General features: G+C 37.9%; 2 protein-coding genes across 3 annotated transcripts in view; one reads left to right on the plus strand and one right to left on the minus strand.

Annotated features, from left to right (window-relative positions):
• LOC109838390 (GDT1-like protein 5) overlaps nt 1-1,372 on the plus strand; it is a 36,242-nt gene extending 34,870 nt beyond the window's left edge. For both annotated transcript variants that reach the window (XM_020406838.1, XM_020406839.1), the window contains 5 exons: nt 316-384; nt 492-536; nt 616-677; nt 762-834; nt 935-1,372. In XM_020406838.1, the coding sequence (XP_020262427.1) occupies nt 316-384; nt 492-536; nt 616-677; nt 762-834; nt 935-1,009 (324 nt within the window). In that variant the 3' untranslated portion in view covers nt 1,010-1,372. The remainder of the gene's footprint in view (nt 1-315; nt 385-491; nt 537-615; nt 678-761; nt 835-934) is intronic.
• Nucleotides 4,055-5,023, minus strand: LOC109839284. Its single transcript, XM_020407713.1, has one exon. The coding sequence runs from the start codon at nt 5,021-5,023 to the stop codon at nt 4,055-4,057; it is 969 nt and encodes a 322-aa protein (XP_020263302.1).

A 19,266-nucleotide genomic window follows, 5' to 3' on the forward strand; every position in this document is an offset into this window, starting at 1 on the left:
GTATGCTCGTGTCTGCATCATGATTTTCTTGCCTAAATGGATTTGATTCTTTACCAATACATGTTTCAAAGTCCTACATTCCCTGAGTGTATTTTCAATTATAATTTGAACTTGTAGTTTCCTCTCAAAAAATAGAGCCTGTAGTCATGGATGCCTTGAAAATTGTACCCGAAGGTGTCGCAGTTTCTAGAAGTAAATGGATCCTTAATGAAGGGTATATTACAATTCAGTATGTCCGTATCTGTCGCACTCAGCGTACTGCTCATTATAGTTGATTCACACCATTAACCCTACCTTTATTTTCATCATATGTAGAAGGAAGATGATTCAAAGAAACAACGAAGGAGATTTCTCACACAATTCTTCTCACCCATTTTCCTTCAGGTAATGAATAATGACCACATGGAAACATCATCCATAAAATTCTTGTGAAGCTTTATTTCATTTTACATTTTTATCTCTTTACGGTGTTTCTTTCTTTTTCGCTGTAGGCATTTTCCATCACTTTCTTCGGTGAATGGGGTGACAAAAGTCAGGTACTTGTTGTTGATATTAATTTCATTTTGTGAATGTTGTGGCAAAAAATATCGACTTTAATCATCTTTTCCTCTTCAGATTGCTACAATTGGGTTGGCTGCAGATGCAAATCCTTTTGGCGTTGTCCTTGGTGGAATTTTGTATGATGAACAAATCATCCTCTTCTCTTTTCTGTAATATATATCCTTATTCCTTACTTTGTGATCCATGTTTTATTGATGTAGAGGACAAGCATTGTGCACTACTGCGGCTGTTCTTGGGGGAAAGAGCTTGGCTTCTCAGATATCCGAGAAGATGGTAAGGGGCTGATACTTATGTTGCCAGCCAAACTTCTCGGTGAATTGTGTGATTGACATTATCAGTATTAACTAACAATGTACTATTGGCTAAAACATAGGTGGCTCTCTCTAGTGGATTACTCTTCCTAGTGTTTGGTCTCCAGTCCTTACTTGCCACCATTGGGGGCTCATGATGAATGCTGGCTCTTTTCTAATCTTAACATCAATTGCTTTGAGTTCGACGCGTTGCTGGTGCTAGTTATTAGGGTCATATTGCTTGGGAGAACGGAAGATGTCTTCCATATATCCCCTCTCATTCAACGGAGCATGTATAATTGAAATTTAGATGAGTTCGAATGTATAATTGGAGGCTCGTCTCTGGCTATTTTGCAGTCTTTCCTGCCCCCACATCCTCGGTGCAGTTTTATATGCTCATATATGATATGTTTTTTTTCTCTTTTAAAGGACGTAGGTGTAATAGAAAAATTACAATACATCGCTGACTATATTTCTACATCATATATTAGCGATTTTTCAATGAATGTTTTATTTCTGAAGAAGAATAGTACACGAACTTGTAGTTTTATGCGTTATATTGCGAAGGAAGAAATGCGTATGAAACAATCTTTTAAAGGACGTAGGTGTAATTTCCCCTCATTTTCCTCTTCCACCCACCCAATAAAACTCCCAAACAAAACTAAAAATTTTCTTCACTCTTCCCTTCTCTATCCTCCATCCAAACACAGCATGGTAGAAACAATATTCTTTTGATTTGAATGGTAAACATTTTTCCTTTCTTGATCTTTAAAGAGATGTCATAATAGAAGGCTTTAATGTCCCATAAGAGCAAGGGCAGCAAGCTCCCAAGCCTGTTCTCAGCTCCTACGTGACGGTGGTCTCCTGCTTCACCTCATCAAGCCCCTCTCCTTAGGCTGACGTGGCGGTGGAGAGCTTCGAAGCTCCCAAGCGCTCCACAAATTTGTGGAGCGCTTGGGAGCTCCCAACTGAGAAAAATATTTACAAAACCCCCCCTCAAAAATCAAGTCCGGAGATGCTGGCGTTCGCGGAGATGATGGGTGGCGTTCGGGTTGGGTCGAAGACTGATGAGTGGCGTTCGATTCGGAGATGATGGATGACTGGGGTGCCTGCGACTGGCCTCCGCATGCCGACGTCGGAGATGATGGCGACGTTCGGGTCGGGTCGGAGATGATGGTGGCGAAGAGGCCTCCGACTGGCCTCCGCATGCCGAAGGGCCGTCGATGGAGAGGATTTGGGGTTGGGGTTGGGTCTGTCGAAGGGGTGGGGTTGGGTCTGTCGAAGGGAGAGGATTTGGGGTTGGGGTTGGGTCTGTCGAAGGGGTGGGGTTGGGTCTGTTGAAGGGAGAAGATGAAGTCTTTTGATTTTTTTTAATTGGGTGCGTTGTTTGAGGTGAAAATAATACCCATTGAAAAATTTATAAATTTAGCCGTTGAAATATTTGAGGTGAAAATTTGAGTTGAAAATGTACCGTTGTGAAAAATCCAGCCGTTGAAAAATTTAGCTATTGGGATTAAAAAAACTGGCATGAACAGTAAAAAATCATCTATAAATTCATTTCACTTCAATACACAAATCATTCCACACAACTCTCTCATAAAAAAACTCTATATTTCCCTATCAAATTACAAATCTCATGGATCCCTCACAAAACTATTATTTGTAACTCCTTACCGGTGAAGGATCAACCTTATACCCGTCGTTCTATACAGAAGTCGTAGAAGAAGGTAACCCCATCGAGTTCTCGCAATCAGCAACACAACAAGTGTCATCCTAAGAAACACCGACCACAAGGAAGAAGAAGGCTTACACGCGGTCCGAAAATTGGACTGTCCACGAGGATAAGCTTCTTGTGTCTGCTTGGCTGAACACGAGCTAAGACGCCATCCAAGGTACGGGGCAAAACAAAGATAAGTTTTGGCACAGAGCTAACGACTACTTTATCCAATACTCCACTGATCCAACGAGCCGCACACCAAACCAAATGATGCATCGTTGGTCAACGATTCAACTGTCCGTCAACAAGTTCTGCGAGTGCGTTGCTCAGATTGAAGAAAGACAAAGATCTGGTACGGGAATTATTGACCAGGTAAATATTCTAAATTTAACTATGTTTAATTATGTTTGATTAGTCTAAATTTAACTCTTGTGTACACTGCAGAAGCAAAAGAAATATACCAATCTCTTTATGGTAAACCATTCGTGTTTGACCATTGCTGGGTTGAGTTGCGTCATCATCAAAAGTGGATCTAACAAATGGAAACTTACAATAAGATTCGATCATGCTGGGTTGAGTTGCGTCATCATCAAAAGTGGATCTAACAAATGGAAACTTACAATAAGATTCGATCAGAACCGAGAAGAACCACAAACTCTGATTCCTCACCAAACAATTCCATGCCAGTGACCCCCATCGAGTTGAACACTGACTCGGATGATGTGTTAGTAAGGCCTGAAGGGAGGAAAGCGGCAAAGCTCAAGAGGAAACAAAATGTGAAAAACTCTGAGTCCGCTGCGTCCATCATGGGAGAGGCTTTCGCGTGGATGAAGCAAACCACCAATAAAAAAATAGAGCTAAAACAGAAGAAACAAGATGACGATATCATGAAGATGGATCTCTCAACACTCAATTCAGTTCAACGAAAATACTTTGAAATGCGTCAGGCAGAGATATTGGAGAGGTGAATGTCTAAGGGTTCTTCCTAATTATCATATATTGTACTCGCATCGCATCCTCATTAGTTCTCCCTAATTATCAAATATTATCTTGTATTAGATTTATGATTGTACTTGAAGTTGAAAAATTTAGCATTGAATAAAAACAACTACTTTATTGAAAATAAAATTGGCGTAGTACAACAACTTGAACTCCTTTTCTGAAATTACATTAGACATAAAGAAACTTAATCCTCGGTGATGGATCCCTTGAGCTGCCACAAATGCTCGATCAAATCATTTTTTAGTGATTTGTGTGTTTGCGCGTTCCTGATCCGATGATGATTTTGGATGAACTCAGTTAGAGGCATCGTCTACACATGAGAAGGTTCAACGATTGGTACCGAATCAGTAAAGTCGAAGTTGTTGTCTAATTAACAATCTCGTTCATCTTCAACGATCATGTTATGCATTATGATGCAAGCTGTCATGATGTTTTGCAGCACACAAGGTTGCCAGAAACGTCCTAGTCCACGAACAATCGCAAATCAAGCTTGCAACACGCCAAAAGCTCGCTCAACATCTTTACTTGCGCTTTCTTGTTGTTGAGCAAAGTACTTATGCTTGTTTCCTCGAGGTGCTGGAATAGTCTTCACTAATGTGGACCACTCTGGGTAAATCCCGTCGGCGAGATAGTATCCCATATTATACTCGTGGCCATTGACAGTATAGTTGCACGGTGAAGCTCTTCCCTCCGCAAGTTGTGCGAAAACCGGTGAACGATGTAGAACATTTAGATCATTGTGAGACCCCGGAAGTCCAAAGAAGATATGCCATATCCAAAGATCTTTGCTAGCTACGGCCTCCAAAATAATTGTAGGTTCATGATAATGTCTAGTATACATACCTTGCCAGGCAGTTGGACAGTTCTTCCATGTCCAGTGCATGCAGTCGATGCTCCCAAGCATACCAGGAAAACTTCGTTGTGAACCTTCCTCGAGCATGCGTGCAACGTCTTCATTAGTCGGTGAACGAAGGTATTCCTCTCCAAAGATGTTGATAATCGATCGAACAAACCTCTTCACGCTCTCAAGCGACGTACTTTTACCGATCCGAACGTAGTCGTCAACGGAGTCAGCGGATGCTCCATATGCGAGCATCCACATAGCTTCAGTAATCTTTTGAAGACTAGATAGTCCTAACTGTCCAGCACCATTCTTCTTTTGGACGAAGTACTTGTCATGTTCGACGACTGCGTCGTGGATTCGAAGGAATAACGAACGCGTCATTCTGAATCTTTGACGAAAATAATGAAGAGGATAGGTTGGTGCGTCAGCAAAATAATCTTGGAACAACCGATTGTGGCCTTCCAGTCGGTTTTGATGGAGCACGATACATCTTTTATGTTGAACTGGAGTTGAACATTTCTCCTGTACTTCTTCCTCAACGACAGCAGCTCCCATAAGAAAGAACGTCTTCATCATTTCATCATCGCTAGAGCTAGATGAGCTAGACATTTTATTCTGGGAGATGATGGGTTGAGGAGAGAAGCCATCGAATTTTATAGGAATCAGTCGGTTGACGGTCAAAGTTTGCGATACCTCAAACTTCGTGCCCAACCTCGAAGACCGCGGGTTACCTCGAAGACCGTGTGTGTTACTTCGAAAACCGTGGGTTACCTCGAAGACCGTGTGCACTCCCTCGAAGGCCGTATCCAACGGTTTAGAAATAAAATACAAGAGGTTTAAATATAATTGAAAGTAATGGGTAAAATATTAAAATAGAAGAGAGGTTTTTTTGATATTGTTGGAGCTCCTAACTAGGAGCTTGTTGGAGCTCCATAAAGAGGGAGGGCCTCCCAAGGCTTGTTTTTTAAATTTTTAATTCTAAAATGCTTGAGAGCTCTTGAGAGCTTGCTGACTAGGACTTCCAACTGGGAGCTTGATGCACTTGCTCTAAGACCTTGGAAAGGACCAACTATTGCAAGCAAACGAGAGCGAAAACCGCGAGGACGTTTGGTTTGTACGAAGTCGCAAATTATAACCTTATCTTTTTATTTTGCTGTAATTGTAGCGGGGGCGGATTTATATACATTCTGGGGATGCATTTAAATAGTTCTAAATTTGCATCTAAAGTTTTGCAATGTTAACAATTGCCCCCCTAATAAATATTTAAAATTGCACCCCAAGGCTTTAAGATACGTAAAATCAGTATAAAAATTAGTAACAATTTTGAACTAGCCCGTTGGGAGGTAGCTCATTTAAAATTCCAACAGTAAAATGCAGCCAGTCCATTCTCATAAGGTACTGTAGTCTTATAATATTATACTTTTATTTTTTAAATAAATAGACACATGTCCTCTTCCGGATCCGCCCGCTGACTGTAAATATTTAGATCTCTTTTGTGAAAAAAATTCGCAGTCAAATGATTGAAATTACAACGAAACAATTAGCTACAACTAGAAGTGCGAACTTCTCTGTTATCTTATATCGAACCAAGCCAAATTCCACATGGGCCGGTCCGGGTCTTTAATTTGGCTATCGCGATCTTTTCATGAGAAACTAAGACAAACGTTGAGTCCTTAAGTGCTAAGTTGGCAAGGAGACAATAAACATTTAATCAAGATTAAGTTAGAAATTAAGTCGTCTAAAAAAGAACGGTTTGTATATCTTGAATAATCCATTCGTTTAATAAATAATGTTTGAAATGACCTCGAGACTACTTGCAAATTTGAAAAGTGGATCAATAAATCAATTCTCTTACTTTAACCTCCCGTTTCATCACTATTTGAAATTCTAGAATTTGTTCACCCGTATGCTTCTTTTCCTTTCAACTTATGATTTGCATCTAGTAATTTCGTCTGGCTCGTTCTTAGCCATGTACTTCTAACATTTGACTGATTATATTATATATGTTCACATCTATATGTATGTCCAGATAACAACAGCGGTTGAATCCATCTATGGCAAGATTAGATAGATTCCTCATGTGCCCAAATTGGGAGAAACAATTCCCTTCATGTCTGCAATTTTCTCCACCCTCATTAGGATCAGATCACTTTCCTATTATCCTCGACACAGGTGGTATTAAACCAGGTCCTCCTTTATTCAGGTTTGAGAAAAGTTGGTTTCACAATTCTGACTTTGTTCCTTTTGTGAATTCTTGCTGGAATGACTTCCGATGTCAAGGCACTCCTGTTGATATTTTTATTAAAAAACTATATCTTCTCAAAAGAAGGATTAAATGGTGGAAGAAAAATGTTCTTGGCTCTATATCTTCTAGAAAATCTGATATCTTATCAAAAATCAATCATTTTGATATTCTAGAGGAGCAAAGATCTTTATCTGATACTGAAATAGAAGCAAGAAAAGCTCTGAGAATATCCTTTTTATCAATTATGAAGGAAGAAGAAACATACTGGCATCAAAGATCTAGAGTTCAATGGCTTCAGGAATGTGATTCAAACACAACTTTCTTCCACAAAACTGCCTCTTTCCATAAGAAAGCCAACTATATTTCTCTTATTTCTCATCAAGATAAGGAGATTACTAATCAATCAGATATTTCCAAAGCCTTTATGGATTACTACATCAACTTATTTGGTAACTCCCACAGCAGCAATTTATCTATAAATTGGTCATCTTTATACCCTGATAATGATCTTAATCTTTCACCTTTAGAGACCCCTTTCTCAGAACATGAAATCAAGGCAGCTGTTTTTGGTATGAAACCAAATAAAGCCCCGGGTCCAGATGGATACTCCATGATCTTTTATCAAAATTTTTGGAATCTTATCAAGTCAGATCTTATTTCTCTCATGAATTTCATCTATTCTGATACATCAAGTTTACATAGAATCCACAAAGTTTTTATCACTCTTATTCCAAAAGTCAAAGACAATTCTTTGGTGAAAGATTTTAGACCTATCAGCTTGATAAACTGTATCTTTAAAATCTTCACTAAAATCCTAGCAACAAGACTAGCCCCTTATATGCCAAAATTAGTGGCCTCAACTCAGTCTGCTTTTCAAGAGGGCAAATCAACCCTTGATTCTATTCTTCTCGCTAATGAGACGATACACTTCTGTTCAAAGAGGAAAAAAGAAGTAGCCATGTTCAAGATAGATTTTACCAAAGCTTTTGACTCTATAGATTGGCACTTTCTGTTATCTCTTCTTAAGGGCAGAGGTTTTGGTGATCGATGATGTATGTGGATTAAGCACATTATTTCCTCTTCCAGTTGTGCAGTCTTAGTTAATGGACAGCCTTCCAAAATTTTCAATTGTCATAGAGGACTTAAACAGGGTGACCCGCTATCTCCTATGTTATTTAATATTACAGTGGATGTGCTCAATAGAATGATAAAAAGCAATGTTGAAGTGGGATTATTATCTGAGCTTGGAATCAAAGAGCCTCTAAATCCATTGAGATCTCTTCAATATGCGGATGATACTCTGCTTTTGGTCAAAAGTGACTATCATAATATTTCCATTCTTAAAACTATCCTGTATATTTTTGAAGAGTTATCTGGCCTTGGTATCAATTATTCAAAATCTTCGTTGCTTTATTTTGGTAACATTACAAACAGAGGTACTCGTCTTGCATCCATGTTAAACTGTAGAGTGGATCAAACACCCATAAAATATCTTGGATTGCCTCTTAAGTTTGGAAAATTATCTAAGGCTGACTGGCAACCACTCATAGATAACATGCACAAGAAATTGGCTTCATGGAAGAAAAATTATTTATCTTTTGGTGGTAGACTTGTGCTCTTAAACTCAGTCCTATCTTCAATACCCTTATATTATATGTCTTTTTAGAAATTGCCTAATTGGCTAATAAGAGAGTTAGACAAGATCAGAAAAAACTTCCTCTGGACAGGAACGGCTAATACAAATGCCTTCAAATGTTTGAGTAATTGGAAGAAAGTATGCTTGAAAAAGTCTGAAGGAGGACTAGGGATCAAAGATTTATCTGTTTTCAACACTTCCCTTTTAGTCAAATGGCTCTGGAAATACTTGGATATTAATTCTACTACAGGTGCTTTTCTTCGACAATTATATCAAGCCAGGAACTCATGCATTCAAAATTTCAGAATTAATCATTCTAATTCATATTTCTGGAATGGAATTCTATCTCATAAGGAAGCATTCTTTCATCATGTCATATGGAAACTTGGTTCAGGAGACAAAATTAGATTCTGGGAGGATAAATGGATGGGGTTTAACTCCTTAGCTAGCTTATATCCTACACTGTATACTTTATCACTCTCTAGCAATGTTCTGGCATGTAGCCAGGGATACTTTGACAATAATTCATGGCTTTGGCATCCTTTACTTAGGAGATGTATATCGCCTTCATCTTAGATTGAAAGAGTACATTTCATGAATACCATTAACTCTTGCAGTATCAATACCCTCCATGATCTTCCAAGATGGTCACTCACACCGAATGGAGTATACACAGTCAAATCTCTCTACAATTTTCTCATTTCTCGAGGAATTAAATCACCTATTTATAAAGTAATTTGGAATTCTATCATCCCAAGCAAGGTTTGCTTCTTTATCTGGCTTCTATTCAATAATAAGTTGCACACGAAAGATAATCTTTTGGTAAAAGGCTGGCAGGGGGACACTTTATGCTCATTCTGTGGGCTGGAACCTGAATGCAGAGATCATCTCTTCTTTTCCTGTTCATTAGCTATGCAAGTATGGTCATATTTTAAATCTTATTCCTTGTCTTTCCAATGGCCACTGTCTCTTTCGGACTTGTTCCAAGATATTGAACACTTAAGAGGGATTGAAGGAGATTTATGGTGCTTATTTTTCTTTGCAATATGTTGGAATATTTGGATTACAAGAAACAAGCTTATCTTTGATCAAAGAATCTTCTCCTATAAAGACATTATCAACCAAGCTGTTTCTGTTATATATGAGTGGGCAGGTGCTGGAAAAAGTTCAGGAGCTAGGAGATTATCAGCAAGGCTGGAAACTCAACCAATCAGCAGGACAAATGCTTAATATAGAATAAACATGCTCCAGTTTCTTCTATTGGTTTCTCCGAAGACATATGTTTTGATTACTATGTTCTGTTATAGTTTTTGTTTTTTAACAGTTAGTCTATAGAACCTATGTTCAACTTAATATACGTATGGCTGGCTTTGGTTCTTTCTTATATCTGTGTCAACGATGAGTGACGGCAAGGCCTACTCCTCATCTTCATGGATATTTGAAAGAAGAAAGGCATACGTCCCTATTAAGCTGAAACATATTTTCTATCTACTAACTACATGATACATTTCGTGTCCATCTTTTGTATCTAATACTGTTATTATCTTTTATATTATGAACATGGATCATCCCTTGTTTTTCTTTCAAAAAAAAAAAAAAAAACGTTATATTATGTCCGTTAGTCAGGCCTGTCGAACTGAATTCCTTATAATTTATAACTTAGAGAAGTTTGATTCATTGAACATTAATGGTTAACATATTTTTTTTTAAATATATTTTTAAACTAAAAGAAATTATTTGCCTCTCGTGGATGTAGGACTTTCTCTGAAGTCTGTCCGCTAGTCGGGCCTGGTCGAACTGAATTCCTTTATAATTTATAACTTAGAGAAGTTTGATTCATTGAACATTAATGGTTAACAGAACTTTTTAAATTTATTTTTAAACTAAAAGAAATTATTTGCCTCTTGTGGATGTAGGACTTTCTCTAAAGTCTGAACCACATATAGGTGTATGTTTGTAATGTGTAGTATACTTTTTCGAAACATAAATACAAGTACAATATATATAAAAAAAGAAAATTAAAATAAGACTCGCGGGCTAAGTCACCACCTGAACTGCATTGGGCCGGGTCAGACCCGGCCCGGCCCTATGGGTTAGGATGGGCCTAGCTCAAGACCCAAGAAAAGAGAGGACCACTCCGCCGCGAGTCATCCGGATCTGGACCTAAACTGACCCGCTATAAAACTAGCTGGGTCAGTTCACAGGTTAGGCTGATCGGACCTGCCTCCACCCCTAGTCTTATCCTTGTGAGCATTTTTTTTTTGTTAATGGAATCCCCAAATTTCATGGGTAAGTACTGTAATAGCTATTTTTTAAACTGCTATTTCAATAGGCTAATTGAACTTAATTGTTTCCCCAAGAAACACTTATATACCCTGCGTTACAAAACAGAGCAACTATATACCCTAAGTTGTGAGGAAAAAAAATGCACGTTGCTAACTTCTGTTAATCAGACATGAGAATGTTCCCCAAAATATTCTCACACGCTGGTTAAGTAACTACTTTAAATACCATCTACCCTCATTAGTTGTATTAATTATAACTTTTACCTATCCCTTTCAACTATGGGGTTTATTTCGGAAGGACAATTTGTCCTCTTGGGTAAAGTTTAACACAACGGACAACTCAGGAAATAAATAGGGGAAACAATAAGATATTTAAGTGCAATTTATCCATTTCAGAAAGTATCTCAAAAAGATTTCTTTCTCAACAAAGTTTAGCTTTCGCAGAACAAGTAGAATCTAATGAGTGCCTGCCAGCATCTCGAAAGACAACACCTATCAGCCTTTGTTTCTCTGCACACGCCATTCTTTTTTCTTTTCCCCCTTTCCTTTTTTTTTTCCAGACTTCTTTTTGAATTAAATTAAAAATATTTTGGTAAGAGGACACAGTTGATATTGTTGTATAGGCTCCGGAAAGAAGATTGTACTTTTATGTTTGAGAATTGGTCGAAGAAGAGGAGCAATTGCGAGCATAACCTTTATGCTCTTGTACCCAAAGGTCTCGCTGAGGGTGAGACTTCATATGATCTTCTTTTTAGGTTTTTAGATATTAGTCTCTTATATCTTCAATAATTGCCTGTCAGTCCATTAAATCATGAAAATTGCATACTAATCCCTAAAAGTATTCAATAATGGCATGCTAGTCCCTCAGATCTTGGAAATTGCATGTTAGTCCCTCAAATCCTATAGGGCCTTGGAAAATGGCCTATCAAGTTAAATCATGTTAATTTTGATGGGAATATTTCGTCAAACCTAACGGTTGGCTACAAAGTGAACATTCCACCCCTCTACTATGTTCCCCAACTGATGCGGTATAAACATGTACAAAAAATGTTGCAAGTGCACAACTGTGTCAAGTTATAGTATAAAGAGTTATCGATCCCACGAGGAAGGTGTTTTGTAGGAGAAAATATAAAATCGGTTCTTATGTTGTGTGCATGACAAAATAGGAGTGATGAGTGAATGTGATTGTGGAGAGAATGATTGTGATTGTGGAAATGAATATATATGAGAGTGGAAGTGAGTAAAAAATAAATGTGATCAACAAGGCAAGAAGGAAGAATGAATAAAATCGAGAAACAAATAAAAAATCAAGAATGTAAAGATAGCGGATTCAATTAAAGATATGTGTAATCTAGAATTGAATCATCTTTTTAGAAAAAGGTTATTCCCTAGAGGGTTCTAGCCTAAAGGCGAATCAAAGAAAGTGAAAATAAACAAAAAGAAAAACTAAACCCAAGAGGGTTCTAGCCTCAAGGTGAATAGTGCAAGAAATTAAAATCTAACTACAAAATAATTTGAAAAATCTAAACTACAAAATAAATTACAAAAATACAAGTAAATAAATCTATTCTATAAGCATGAAATAAATCTAATCTATGAGCATGAAATAAATCTAAGGCAAGGGGGTTCTAGTCTCTTGGCTATTTAAACAAGAAAATAAAATCTAATTACAAGCATGAAAATAAATCTAACTAATAAGCAATAAAAGAGAAATAAAAGAGAAAAAGGAAAAAAAATACAAACCTCTAAATAATTCTTCATCTCCATCTTCATCATCCAACAAAGAGAAGAAACATTTAAAGTGGTGAAAAAATTATTATTATTAATTGTAACAAAAAGTTATAAATTTGAAAGGCCTTCTCAATTAAGAGTAGCCCTCTTCACCAAAAGGAGTTACAAAAATTTTCACACCCTTAACCCCTCACTCTCTACACCTATTTATAGTAAACAACAATGAATGAGAGCCCTTGGATGAAGACTTAAGCCCTAAGGAATCATTTTTAGCCTTTGAGCTTTTGGGCTTGAATTCTTGGGCCTTTTGCTTGTTTTCTTCACTAATTCAATGAGCTTTTGCTAAAAGAAGAGATCTTGAGCTTTATTCTTCATTAACCTTCAAATTCTTCCCATAATTACTTCTCCAGCATAGAAATTTAGATCGTGTTTATTTGTACGAATATTTGTCCATGATATGTTTCGATTTCAGAGATGTCATAAATACAAAAGTTGTATATCTCGTTCTTAGCTTTCCAGAGAATGTTTATTCAGCCAATTCCGAGTTGATATGAGAGAGATATGACCAAAATACCAAACATTACCGAGATATCCAGATTGCATGATTTGTTTCCTTTTTCACAAAACTTCTTCATTTGTTCCTTGATGGTATATTTATTTTTCTTGGGCTTTTGGGCTTAGACTTTTGGACATTTTCTTGACATTTTGGGCTTTAATGCTTCATTAAATATTGAAAGAAATTATTTGGGCTTCATTTCTTCATTAAATCAAGGGTCATTTGTTGAGAGATGAGAGTTTGAGATTTATTCTTCATTAACCTGCAATTAAAAGATAAAAACAATGATTAGTGGTATATTTATTCATAAAAAGTAGATAATGAGGGTATAAAATTGTAATAAAATATGATTATCAAATACCCACATACCTAAACTTTTGCTAGTCCTCTAGCAAAGAAAGAAAAAAAAAAGAAAACCTAACTCACTTTCGCAGGAATCACGGTTGTATTTAGCGCATACAAAAAGCCTTTAAACCCCTAGGTTACCCTAGTGGACGAGTTGTAGTCTCGTGAGGCTTTGCAGTGAATATACCCACAAAATTCGGTTAACTTGCCAAATTAAAGAAGTTAGTAAATAACTAAATTTATTTGATAATTGAAGCTAGTTATTACTCAAGAAACATTTTTATATATAACTCTAAGGTATATTTCCTAGAAAATCTTCTCATTATAGCAATACAAAACCAAGCCAAACTTAAAAATTTAAAATAAAAGTTTTGAAAAGAACATGCTAACTCTTTGTTTCAAATAATATTCAAGTTGCTTGATCTAAAATATTTTCCAAGACCATATATACATATATAAAATATTTATTAGTATTTTTATTTTTTTATTATTTTTTATATTATTTTTAACTCTTTCTTCCTTGGTGATTTTTTTTCTACTTTAACGGGCTTTCTAAGCGACCATTTAACGAGTTTTGGGTCAATGGATCCCAACCCAATTGGGCTTAGGTCATTAAGTATGGAAATACTCATTGGGCTTAATTACTCGGTCAACTTAGGTTTTATAAGATAGAATCACCTTGAATTTAAGAGTTTTTTTTCTTTTGGTGCCCATTTTTCGCACTCCTCTTTTGAATTTTTTTAAAGTATATGTATATATATTCTGAAAATATGTAAGTCAAGACACTTTGAAAAATTATTTTTAACTCTAAGCTAAGCATGCATACATTCCATTATTTTAAATAAAAATCTAAGTTAAGACTTAAGTGAAGTATACTACTTTGAAAATCATTTCTTAAGAAATTTATTTAGAGTTATCATAAAGGTAAACTTGAGTAAATAACAAACTAGAGATTAGAAAATTTAAAATGTATCAAATAAATCAATTATTACATAACTCTATCAATTTGACAAGTGACGATATTTTTATAAATTTTTTTAAGGAAAAGGAAAAAATGACAAAAATACACTAAAAATATAAAATAAAGAGAAAAAATAACTAATTCTCACCCCCACACCTAAATTTTGTATTGTCCTCAATGCAAACTCTATGATGCACAAAGTAAAGCAGATAAGAAGTGAAGTACTTACATTTAGTCGGCTGATAAAAATCTGCAATTACCTTTGGTTTGAGGAGGATGGAATCAAAAATTTATTCTTATTTTTTTTTCTTTTTTTTCTTTTTTTAACAACTGAACAAGAAACTCTCAAATGAGAGAAGAATAAATTCTTTTTATTATTCTGAAATAAACAAAACAAATAATGTAGAATGAAGTGTTCAACACGAAGAGCTCGTATTCTACATTGGATCCTACCTTATTGTTGAAAATTCTTTCCCGGATTTTAAATAAATTCAGAATGATATAATCAATAATGTGAAATTCTAAGCATTTCGGGGTGTTCAATAATTCTTGTAACAAAGTAAGGTAGGTATTATTGGTGTCATGCATTTTACATTTCTTAATGAACTTAGACTCTTGTAATGTGAAGTTTTGTTTTCTAACAACCAATTCTTCTGTAGAGTTCTGTTGTTGATTATTCTCCAAGAATCTAAGTTCATCAAGAAAGAGTTCTTCAAAATTTAATTCAAAGCAGCAAATATTTAACACAGTTTCATTATTCTCAAAGACCTGATCTGCTATTTCTAAAATTTCCAACTCCTCACCAAAATTTCCTCAAAACTCAAATCAGACTCTTCTTCTTTTTCTTCTTCTGATCTTTCTTGAATGTAATTTATTTCTAGAGGCTGATTATTTGGTTGGTCCCCTGAATTAAAAATGTTGAGATCAGCAGTCAAATTTCCAAAGGACAGCTTCATTTGACTAGTTCTACAGTTGATGAGAGCATTAGAAGTGGCTAAGAAAGGTCGTCCTAAGATGACAGGTGTCTGTCCTTTGGGATTGGAAACAGGCTGTGTTTCTAAGACTACAAAATCTACTAAAAAAAAATAAAATCTCCAACCTTAATCAGAACATCCTCTAACTCACCCATAGGGACCTTAACAGATCTATCAGCCAACTGTAAGGTGCATTTGGTTGGGTTCAGTACACCTAGACCCAATTACTGGTAGACTGAATATGGAAGCAAATTAACACTGGCCCCTAAGTCTAAAAGTGCCTTATCAATGTGAGTATTACCAATAATACATGAAATGATGGGGGAACCTGGATCTTTACGTTTCAAAGGTATGGGATTTGATAGCATTTCACTGATATTGGCGGCTAAAAAGACTTTCTTTGGAACATTTATTCTCCTATTCTTAGTGCATAATTCTTTTAAGAATTTAGCATAAGATGGAATTTGTTCAATTACATCTAAGAGAGGAATGTTGACCTTAACCTGCTTGAATGTTTCTAGGATCTTCTCCTCCTGAGGAGAGTGTTTCCTAGACCTGAGTCTATCTGGAAATGGAACAACCGGTCTAAATCTATCAAAAGCAGGCTCAGGTTCGGGTTCAGGTTCTTGGACATCTGAGGGGAGTGATTGTTGAATAGATTCATCAAAAGGAGAAGGAAAAGGAATTTGTACATGATCAAGAGTTTGACTTGGAGGAGTTCTCACTTGATTATCGACCTGTCTACCCGACGGAAGTGAATGGATTGCATTCACTTGGGCTTCATAGGATGAACTACATGCTATGTTCTTAGGGTTGACCACGGGTTGACTCAGAAATTTTTCCTTCTCTCTTTCACTCACGGCACTAGCTAGTTGACCAAGTTGGGATTCTAATCTAGCTATAGCTTGAGTGTTGGAGTTGAGCATTTGTCCAGTTGATTGCATGAAGGAATTCAGAGTGCTAGACGTTTGAGTCAACATATTCGTGGTTTGAGTGGAGGCCTTAATTATGGTTTCCAAACCCCTTTCCAAGACGTTGAGACGTTTATCCTGATCTGGATTGTGATGAGTTTGAATTACAGCTTGATGAATAGGAGATTGATTTTGATACGGCAGATTGGATTGTTGAAATTGTGAATGAGAATTGAACGGAACTCTGTTTCCCCTAGGATAATGTTGGGTCGAAGCGGGAGTGAAGTTTTGAGTTCCGAGAGAATTTCCTAGATTCCATGCAAAATTTGGATGATTTCTCCACCCTGGATTGTAGGTTGGAGAAAATGGATCATTTCTAGGGTACTGGAATGCAGCATTCATCTGTTCTAATGTATTATTGTTTCCTAGGAGAGGGTTGTTCGCGGGGAAAATCGTTTTCTTCATTGATGTCATTGTGATCTCAAAATAACAACTTTTTGTGGTTACAAAAGATCCGGTCTTTTTTAGATCCGGTTACAACGAAATCAAAGAAAATAAAAAAAAATTACAACTTTCTCCTTGTGAACAAATCGCGAGCTCCTGTTTTGCGGTCACTCTCTTTTGTGGGTTCTTTGCCAACGCCGGGGTTAATCCGTGGACCACCGCGCGATCTAGATCCGGTCGGATCTACACGATTTGACGGGTATTATTCCACGAAGGGAATAATAGCCGGGAGGGATTAGTTCACTAAGGAAATAATCGCTCGGATCTCGGGATCTAAGACCAAGCTTAGATCCGGAGTGTGATCTCGTGTAGATCTCAGATCTGTTCTTCCCCTCTCTCGAACTCCTGCCTTTTGTGACGTGGATGCTCGCCGAGGATCAGATCTGGATGTCCAAGTCTTCAAGTCTTCAAAACTCTAAGCTCGATCTTCAATCCGGCAGAGTTTCGGCTCTCAAAAGTCCAACCTTTGAAAATGAACAAAAGGGGGCCTATTTATAGGCTACCCTCACTGTGCCTTGGGCACAGTGCAGCCGGCCACCTTGAGTCGGCTTGGGCCGAGCCACCCAGAGGTGGCTCGGCTCAGGCCGAGCCCCCCCTTGGTGTTGGGTTCCGTCGTGTTTTTGTCTTTCGGTTCTGTCCGTGATTTGGTTGATTCAGACTCTGATTCGTTGATCTGATTTGGCAGTAAGTTGGATTCCTGATTTGGCAGTAAATCCACTTCTGAGTTCGAGTCCAAAACCGATCTTGATTCGGTCGTGATTCATCCGAGTCCGCTCTTGTTTGGATGACTCGTTAACTCCCCGAACCGTTGGCTTGATTCCGCACGCGAATGGATGCATTCCGTTGCTCGCGTGCGATTCGTTGACCTCGTCGCCTCGTCACTCGATGGTTTGTCGAATCATCGCGGCGAGCTATGCCAAGGGACTTATAAGTAATTTTACATGCCTACAGATACCCCCTCCCAAGTATTTCAGCCTCGTTCTTTTATAGAAGAGTCTAGAATACTTTGGATATGATTGTCCCAAACTTCAGTCGGTGTAACGGGACCTTGGAATGGCTTCTGTTCTTGATTCCTTCAGTCTTTCAGGCTATTCGGTGCTTTGTCGAATGTCTGTAATAGTTCCGGTGCTGCATTTATTGTCTGACCATTGTTGGAATTTTAAACTTGAAGTCGATTCCTGATTTTTTAATCTTTAGCTGACCATCGATTGTTGGCGGGCGTCGACCTAGGGTTACGCGTTGTCCGGCGTTGACCCTAGGGTTTCAAATGTCGTTGGATGCTCAAATTACAAGACTAACTAATGAAGCTGATGCGTTAGTGACTCTCGTATTTATAGGATTTTTGGCAAACCCTCAGCCATTAACGGGTTTGATGAGCCTTTACCGACTACCGTTTGAGTCGGGCTAGCATGCGGATTGTTCAAGTCCGTTCCGCATGTGACGTTAAGCTAAAAGAGTTAACCCTTTTAGTGCTACGATATTGAATACGTAGACTTCGTCTTTCTCCTGTGAAAAGACTAAACAGCAACGTGTATGAGACGTTGACTTAGGATTTTTGGCAAATCCTCAGCCTTCAACGGATTTGACGTGCTCTTATCGACTACCATTTGAATCGGGCTTACATGCGGATTGTCTAAATCCGTTCTGCATGTGACGTTGTGCTAAGAGAGTTAACGCTCTTAGTGCTACGATATTGAATACGTAAACTTCGTCTTTCTTACGGGAATAGACTACCCGGCGACGCGTGTTAGGCGTTGACTTTGGGATTTTTGGCTAACCGTTGACTTTAGGATTTTTGGCTAACCCCCCGCCTTCAACGGGTTTGATTAGCCTTTACCGACTACCGTTTGAGTCGGGCTAGTATACGGATTGTTTAAGTCCGCTCCCATGTGACGTTTTAGCTAAGAGAGTTAACGCTCTTAGTGCTACGATATTGAATACGTAGACTTCGTCTTTCTTACGGGAATAGACTACCCGACGACGCGTGTTAGGCGTTGACTTTGGGATTTTTGGCTAACCCCCAGCCTTCAACGGATTTGATTAGCCTTTACCGACTACCGTTTGAGTCGGGCTAGCTAAGAGAGTTAACGCTCTTAGTGCTACGATATTGAATACGTAGACTTCGTCTTTCTTACGGGAATAGACTACCCGACGACGCGTGTTAGGCGTTGACTTTGGGATTTTTGGCTAACCCCCAGCCTTCAACGGATTTGATTAGCCTTTACCGACTACCGTTTGAGTCGGGCTAGCATGCGGATTGTCTAAATTCGTTCCGCATGTAACGTTGTGCTAAGAGAGTGAATTCTCTGAGACTTTGTGCTATGATGTTGAATACATAGGCTTCGCCATTGTTACGGGAATAGGCTACCCGGCGACACGTGTTAGGTGTTGGACTTATCTCTACTTAGGCTTCGGGATAAAATACCCCAGACTGGTATTCTGGTGTCTTTTTCAATCGGTAAAAGACTAAACCTGCGACACGTGTTAGGCGTCGGCATATCCTTTCTTAGGATTCAGGATGAAATTCCCCACGCGTGTAAGGCATAGATTTTGGTGTTATTAATAACACCCTGCCACAATGTTGAATATGTGAACGGGTGTTCTTTTTAACGGTTAAGAACTAACCGGCAGCGCGGGTTAAGCGCAGACTTATCCTTGCTTAGGTTTCAGGATAGAATACCCCAGAATCGAACTATGGTGTCTT

Source organism: Asparagus officinalis, chromosome 4 (assembly GCF_001876935.1).
Source record: "Asparagus officinalis chromosome 4, Aspof.V1, whole genome shotgun sequence".
Lineage (NCBI taxonomy): Eukaryota > Viridiplantae > Streptophyta > Magnoliopsida > Asparagales > Asparagaceae > Asparagus > Asparagus officinalis.